Consider the following 8,472-nt stretch of genomic DNA (forward strand, 5'->3'; position numbering starts at 1 on the left):
GTTGTTTAAATCAAGTAACTGACATTGAGTTCTAACTGTTGAATCTACTAGTTAACGAAAGGTAAAAACAGAATTAATAATGCTGGGGAAAAGGCACTTGAGAAAATAAGTCTGCAAAGCAAACTTTTATGACTTCATAATCATCTATCTGCCCTGTTTTGCTGGGTAAATTCTCCACTAGTATTGTGAAAAGGAAAGATACCCACTTGGAGCAGCATTTGTCTAATGGTTGTCAACTACAAATTGGCACTTGCCATGGGCACTTGCCATCTATCCCTCTACAAGGATTAAATCATGTGCTGCTGCAGCTGCTGATTTTCAACACCCTCTGAAAGGAGTTCAGGGTGGAGAGCAGAAATGAGGCACTCTGTGCTCAGGGAAAAACTGGCAGGACAGGTCTTCAGATAGATATTTTCAGGAGAAGATTTTATGAGCCCAATTCTTATATCTCCTCATATCTAGAAAAGCACTAAAACCCTTCATGGTGACAACTGTTCATCATGACTAGAAAAAGTTTCATGAAACTGAAAGGTCACGCTGACTGCCCCCGCCAAAAGGTCCCAGATAAGTCCCAGGGACAGACATCCACCAATCAGCAGCCCGTTGCCAGGCAGACTGATGGACGCAAAGGTGCCAAGACTCCAGCCAATCAAGAAAAACCGACACGGGACAAAAGGCCAATCAGCACCCTAGAGCCTGACTCCAAGCATATTCGAAAAGGTCCCGCCGCTTCCGTATCCGCCAGGGTATATAGGTGCCGCCCCCCTTCCCGCAGGTTGCAGACTCCCTTTGTCTCTTCACTCACCCGCCCCCGGGAGTTCTGCCCGAGAGCGACCGCCCAATAAAGGCCTTCACCAACGGTCCTTAGAGGTGGCTCTTTCTTCCCGCGGCGTTTTCTAACATCTGGCGCCCAACGTGGGGCTCGAGGTGAGGGCCCCCGGCACTCGCCATCGAGGCCCCCTCGAGCTCCACCGCCGCGGTAGCCCCGGACCCAGGCGGCTGGCCAACTCCCCGGACGGCAGGATACGGGGTAAGTCCCTTCGGCTTTGGGGCCTGCCCTCCCTGGCGACCATTTCCTAGGGCCCGGTAACGGGTGCGCACTTATTGGGCCCTCCCGGTCACCAGCTTGTGGGGAGACGTCCCCAGAGGCTGAGTAGACCTCCGGCTTCGGCCTCCGGCTTCGGCCTTTTCCGGTCACCAGCTCGCGAGGGAGACGTCCCAAGCGGCTGAGTAGACCTCCGGCTTCGGCCTTTTCCGGTCCCCCCAGCTTGCGAGGAAGACGTTCCGAACGGCTGCGCGGACCTCCGGCTTCCCTTGACATGTCCGAAGACGTTCGGACAGCGGGGGTTGCCTCCACGCCCCGTGGTCGCCATGGGATCGACAGCCTCCAAACCCGAACCCCAATAGTCCACACCCTTAGAGTGCCTGCTGGCTAACCTGCGGACCCTAAGACTAAAGGGATACATCCGCCCCAAGCAGCTCACTTTTCTGTGTTCACAGGCCTGGCCTCAGTATTCCCTAGATAATGGCTCACAATGGCCAGCCACAGGGACATTAGACTTTGACGTCCTCCGTGATTTAGATAATTACTGCCGGAGAACGGGAAAATGGTCTGAAGTCCCCTGTTCAGGCCTTTTGGGCGTTGCGCTCTCGCCCCCTCCCCTTCTCCGGTTACCACGCCGGCTCCCGCCTCCTCCCCTTCTACTCCGACTCCTTTATCTCTTGTCCCCGCCCCCGAGACTCCATGGCCAGTCTCAGATCCTCCGGCCCCTAACCCCCTCAGCCCTATCTTGTATCCTCCCCTCCCTCCCGTCACCCCCTCCCCTTCTCCGGTTACTACGCTGACTCCCGCCTCCCCCCCTCCCACTCCGGCTCCCTTATCTCTTGTTCCCGCCCCTGAGGCTCCACGGCCGGCCCCAGATCCTCCGGCCCTTAACCCTATCTCTCTTCCAGTTTTCACCCCTTCCTCTCCGGTTCCTGCCCCTCCCCTTAACCCTATCACACATCCTCCTCTTCCCCTTGCCACTCCCTCTCCTTCTCCGGTTAGCTCTCATACCCGCTCTCATGACAACCCTCCAAGAGCCTCTCTTCCCCCTCCCTCAGTCCAGATATTACCTCTGCGACAAGTGGCTGGAGCTGAGGGCCTAGCCCAGGTCCACGTCCCTTTCTCTCTCCAAGACTTAGCACAGATTGAAGCTAAACTGGGATCCTTCTCATCCAACCCTACCCATTACATCAAACAGTTCACCCAACTGACCCGCTCATATGCCTTAACCTAGAAAGATATCTATGTAGTCTTAGGTTCCACTACTACCCTAGAAGAGCGACAAGCCATCTGGACGGCTGCTAGAGCCCAGGCTGACCAGAGACACTTTGCTAATCCCTCCCCCGAACGCCCCCCAGGGGCCGAGGCAGTCCCAGACACAGACCCTGACTGGGACTATCAAGAGACTGGGGGAAGCAAACTCAGGGTCAGATATATGGTAGAGTGCCTCCTAGATGGCATGGAAGCCACTTCTAATAAAGTGGTCAACTTCCTCAAGCTGGATGAGATCACCCAGGGCCCTGACGAAAATCCCGCTATGTTCTTGAATAGGCTGACAGAGGCCCTCACCCAATATACCAGATTGGCCCCAGACTCCCCAGCTGGAGCAGTCACCCTGGCCAGTTGTTTTATCTCTCAATCCGCCCCCGACATCCGAAAAAAAAAAAAAAAACTAGCCAAGGCCAATGAAGGCCCTCAGACTCCCATACAAGACCTGGTAAAAATGGCCTTTAAAGTTTACAATGCCTGGGAAGAGACTGCATAAGCTAACCATAAAGCCAGACTAAAACAAAAGGCTGAACTCCAGGCTAGCCTTCTCAACCAACACACCCAGGCTCTGGTAGCAGCCCTGCGGCCGGCAACGGGCTCGGGCCCACAAAAACCCCCACCGGGGGCCTGCTTCAAATGCGGCAAAGAGGGACACTGGGCCAAAACGTGTCCTAACCCGAGACCACCCACAAAGCCCTGCCCAAAGTGCAGGCAACACGGACACTGGGCAAGTGACTGTCCCTCGGCCTCTCGGGCCCTGACCCTAGGGGGTAAGGGACCAGAGCGACCTAAGGTGACTCCAAGCCCAGACCCCGCACTACAACTGCTGACCTTCGATGATAACTGACGCCGCCCAGACTCGGGAACCCCAATAACCCAAGCCGAGCCCAGGGTAATGCTCCAGGTAGCGGGTAAGTTGATCGACTTCTTGGTTGACACGGGGGCTACCTATTCGGTCCTTCCCTCTTTCAGAGGCACCTTACATCCTTCCCGGGTCTCAGTAATGGGAATTGATGGCCAGTCATCACGGCCCCTAGAGACCAAGCCCTTAAACTGTCAGTTAAACAACTGCCTATTCACCCACTCCTTTTTAGTTATTCCTTCCTGTCCAACCCCTCTACTAGGGAGAGACATTTTAACAAAACTCAAGGCCACACTTCACCTGACCCCAGGGCCTTCTCCTTCCACAGGCAGGTTCCTGCTGTTGCTAATCGGGTCCTCTGACGCCCAAATAGATCCCCAGGTGTGGGATACCAAGATCCCAACAATTGCCCAACACCAACCCCCAGTCCTCATACACCTAAAAGACCCCACCTGTTTTCCGGCTCGGGCCCAGTTTCCCCTGTCCCAGCCCAACCTTCAAAGACTTAAGCCAATCATCGACCGCCTCCTGGGACAGGGCCTACTGGTACCCACCTCATCCCCATGTAACACCCCCATCCTTCCAGTCCGTAAGGCCTCAGGGGCCTACCAACTAGTCCAAGACCTCCGACTTATTAACGAGGCCGTCGTTCCAACACATCCTTCCAGATGGATCACCCTCCACGAAAAACTGGTCCTCCCTGAACAACAAGCCATCACCATCATAAAGCAGATCCATGACACCCTCCATATCGGACCGCGAGCTCTCTTAACTTTTCTTAGCCTGCTCTTCTCCCCTCTTCATCTTAGGCAGGCCATCCAGACCGTACACCGCTCCTGTCTGACCTGCGCAACGATCTCTCCTCAAGGAGGGCTCCGGCCCCCCCCCCCCCAAGAAACCCACCAGCTGAGAGGACATCTGCCCGGTCAAGATTGGCAGGTGGACTTCACTCACATGCCCAGACACCGGGCTTATCGTTATCTGCTGGTACTCGTAGACACGTTCTCAGGATGGGTCGAGGCCTTCCCCACCTCCTGCGAAACAGCCGCAATAGTATCCGAAACGCTGGTCAAACACATCGTCCCCCGGTTCGGACTCCCTAACTCCCTCCAATCCGATAACGGACCTGCTTTTGTTTCACAGATAACCCAGCAGGTAGCTGCAGCCCTCAACATCACCTGGCATCTTCACATCCCGTACCGGCCCCAGTCATCGGGTAAAGTAGAACGGGCCAACGGGGTCCTCAAGGCCCACCTCGCCAAGCTCGCCTCAGAAGTGCGGCTCTCCTGGGTTGACCTCCTCCCCTTGGCTCTCACCCGCATCCGCACAACACCACACTCAAAGACAGGTTTGACCCCCTTCGAGCTGCTGTACGGCAGGCCCTACCTGCTGACCCATCTGCCCCCAGAAAAACCACCTCCCCTGGCCAATTACCTGCCCCTCTTCACCCGCCTGCGCGCCTTACTCAGGGAACACGCAGATCGGGTCCTGCCACAACCTAGGGACGGTGACGGCCCCATCAGACCACTGTCGCCTGGAGACCAGGTGCTACTCAAGACCTTGTCTCCCGGGCCCCTCCAACCTCGTTGGACGGGTCCTTACACAGTGGTCCTGACCACCCCTACTGCAGCCAAGCTCTCAGGCCTCGAACCCTGGTACCACGTGACCAGGCTCAAACGAGCTCCCCCAGATCGTCCAGAAAGAGAGCCAGGCTTAGACTCAGGTCCAGGGGCTTTGCCAGGACACACATACCAGTCCTCCCTAACGGGGCCCACAAAACTGAAAATCTCCCGGACCCCCTTTCCACCTGCTATCAGAACATGACAGGTACGCTTCTATTGCTTGTGCTCCTTGGTCAGACCTACGGGGGATTTGATGACCCGGCTAAAGCGAGACAAATACTGGCCAGGCGAATGAAAAAGCCTTGCGACTGCGCCAGGGAACTCTCTCTCTCCCAATATCCCGAGAAAAGGGCCAGACACATCCAATCAGTCAACTGCAGAGACAAAATGGCTTACAACTTTATAGGAGAGGGATATGAGGTTTCTCCAGAGGGGTACAAATACATTAGAAAGGCCAATTCTTGGCAATGCGTGCCTGCTGTTCTGCCCCCAGAGCCCCTGCCCTCAGATCAGCTCAAAAATTGTTCCTGCTTAGAATATGAAAGAACTCTCCACTCTCTATGCTACCTCAAAGAACAAGCACGTCAATGCAGGGGCCCAACGAACAAAATTTATTAAACTACAACCCAGACAGGACACTTCCCTGGTTCATTGGGCCCCCACCTTTCCTCACCGGCATGCCCAAGTAAGACAGGTAAAGAGGTCTGCTAGAACCTAAAGGCACTCATACACGTCTCAGATGGCAGAAGAGTCCAAGATATGGCATGAAAAAAAACAAGCCTAACAAAGACTCTAAAAAGTAATGGACCATTACTTTCCAAAAGTCCATTACCATCCCCTGGCCCTGCCTGATCGGCGGAGTCCTTTACAATTAGACCCAGCCACTACAAACTTAATACAGTAACATAAAACACCCTAAATCAGTCCAGCCCCGAGTGGGCCCAAGGTTGCTGGATATGCCTAACCGTAAGAACCCCTCGCCCGCTAGCCGTGCCGGCCAACCTCTCCCAACCGGTCAACACCTCTGTAGACCCAGCAGCGTGTAAAGTGACACCACCCTTGCGGGTACAACCGATAAAAGCCTCAATAGGATACTGCCTAAGAGGCCAAATAACGGACAATGAGACAGCTATAGACGTGGGGGTGAGAGACTTTGCCAGCTACACCACAATACAGAACATCACCACCTCAATATACGCCCCTCATCCCCTGGGCTTTGTCTGTGGAAGAAACCTGGCCTATACTTTCCTCCCCACAAACTGGACTGGAACCTGCGTACTCGCAGTTCTGCTCCCAGACATTGACCTGATATCAGGAAAAGAACCAGTCCCCATGCCCACTCTAGACCATGTGGCCGGGAGGGCAAAACGAGCTGTCCAGATGGTACCCCTGCTGGTGGGACTGGGCTTATCCACCAGCCTAGCAGCGGGGGCGGCAGGGATCGGCCTCTCACAGCACACGTACGCCAAACTCTCCCAACAGATCATATCAGATGTCCAACATGTGGCTGACACCATGTTAGAACTTCAGGGGCAGATAGATTCTCTAGCAGAAGCTGTCCTCCAAAATAGACGTGGGCTAGACCTCCTCACTGCCCGAGAGGGCGGCTTAGGCCTTTTCTTGCAGGAAAGATGCTGTTTCTATGCCAACCGCTCTGGAACAGTCCGGACTAAGATCAAAAAACTGCAAGACGATTTAGAACAAAGGCGCCGGCAGCTCCAAGAGAGCCCCCTCTGGGCCGGGCTCAATGGTTTACTCCCTTACCTCTTACCTGCCCTGGGCCCTATACTCCTACTAGTTATGGGCCTCACCATAGGCCCCTGCCTCCTCCAACTTGTTTTTCGCAGGGTCCAAGAAATAGCGCAGGCCGCAACTGGACGGGCCATGATACAGCTTACACTCAACTCAATCAAGAAGACATAGACCCACCTCACAATCATGCATACGCTGACGTTTCATCCCAACCGGCCCTGACCCCCACGTCGCCCCCGTCCAGCAGGAAGTAGCCAGAAGACAAACGTCGCCCCTTGTCCTATATCAAAAAGGCCGGGATGAAAGGTCACGCTGACTGCCCCCGCCAAAAGTCCCAGATAAGTCCCAGGGACAGACATCCACCAATCAGCAGCCCGTTGCCAGGCAGACTGATGGACGCAAAGGTGCCAAGACTCCAGCCAATCAAGAAAAACCGACACGGGACAAAAGGCCAATCAGCACCCTAGAGCCTGACTCCAAGCATATTCGAAAAGGTCCCGCCGCTTCCGTATCCGCCAGGGTATATAGGTGCCGCCCCCCTTCCCGCAGGTTGCAGACTCCCTTTGTCTCTTCACTCACCCGCCCCCGGGAGTTCTGCCCGAGAGCGACCGCCCAATAAAGGCCTTCATCAACGGTCCTTAGAGGTGGCTCTTTCGTCCCGCGGCGTTTTCTAACAGAAACTAGTAGAAGCCTTTTGGAAAAATATGTGCTTGATTGTATATACATCCCCTTCACCAAAATCTTATACATACTGACCTTCCCCACTGCCTCTTTGGAGGAGTTTCTTGGACCTATCTGAGGTGCTGTCTCTTGGGCTGCAGTCCTCATTTTGCCCCAAACAAAACTTAACTCACAACTCTCAGGTTGTGCATCTTTTTAAAGCCAACATGGTATAAAACTAAACATCGTGCTTCATCAAAAATGCTTTAACCAGCTGAATCTTAAAAAAAAAAATAGCATTATCTTTGAATGACTCTTACTGGACCTAACTGAAGGGTGTTTTCTGTCCAATAAATAGTAGGATTTGTTTTTACCCCAAAATACATACAAATGTATGGATAATTCAAGTCCTCTATAAAATGCTAGTTTTCAATCCTTATATAATCACTAAATAACCCCCTTTCTAGCTAAAAACCTCCAAACCATCTCCACCATCAGCACAAGTACTTTATTAATTTCAGTCAAGTTCAGTCGCTCAGTCATGTCTGACTCTTTGTGACCCCATGAACTACAGCATGCCAGGCCTCCCTGTTCATCACCAACTTACTGGTAAGTAAGTATTATAATATTGTTGTAACTCATATCTCTGAGAGTCTTGGTTTACATTTAATGAAGTTTTAGTTTTAAAACCTTGCTTCTCAAAGTGTGGTGGTCCATGGACCATAAGCATTGATTTCACCTAGGAATATGCTAATATGCTCCTCAGATCCCCCCACCCCAATTCTACTGAATTAGAACATGCAACATCGCCAGGGGCTTCTTATGCAGAACATAGTTTAGAACTGGGCAGGTCTAGGACAGGATTCATCAGGAGTGAATCCATGGATGCATAACATCAAAAGCATCTGGAGAGCTTGTTTTACATGCAGGGTCATGGGACCCGTATCATATTTATCTGACTAGAATCTCAGCAGGTAAAACTTTGGTAATTTGACTTTTAAGTATGTACCCTAGGCAATTTTTCAGTTCAGTTCGGTTCAGTTTAGTCCACAGTTATATCCGACTCTTTGCAACCCCATGGACTGCAGCATGCCAGGCCTCCCTGTCCATCACCAACTCCTGGAGTTTACTCAAACTCATGTCCATTGAGTCAGTGATGCCATCCAACCACCTCATCCTCTGTCATCCCCAGCTCCTCCTGCTTTCAATGTTTCCCAGCACCAGGTTCTTTTCCAGTGACTCAGCTCTTCACATCAGGTGGC

At 53.0% G+C, this 8,472-nt stretch overlaps 1 protein-coding gene across 1 annotated transcript; it reads left to right on the plus strand.

Annotated features, from left to right (window-relative positions):
* Positions 1-1,040: 1,040 nt before the first annotated feature.
* Positions 1,041-7,187, plus strand: LOC110131955 (uncharacterized). The gene is made up of 2 exons (XM_020884960.2): positions 1,041-4,115; positions 4,320-7,187. Exons 1-2 carry the CDS (start codon positions 3,210-3,212, stop codon positions 4,998-5,000), a joined length of 1,587 nt encoding a protein of 528 aa, XP_020740619.2. The 5' UTR covers positions 1,041-3,209; the 3' UTR covers positions 5,001-7,187.
* Positions 7,188-8,472: the final 1,285 nt, after the last annotated feature.

Source organism: Odocoileus virginianus, unplaced genomic scaffold (assembly GCF_023699985.2).
Source record: "Odocoileus virginianus isolate 20LAN1187 ecotype Illinois unplaced genomic scaffold, Ovbor_1.2 Unplaced_Scaffold_10, whole genome shotgun sequence".
NCBI classification, from domain to species: domain Eukaryota; kingdom Metazoa; phylum Chordata; class Mammalia; order Artiodactyla; family Cervidae; genus Odocoileus; species Odocoileus virginianus.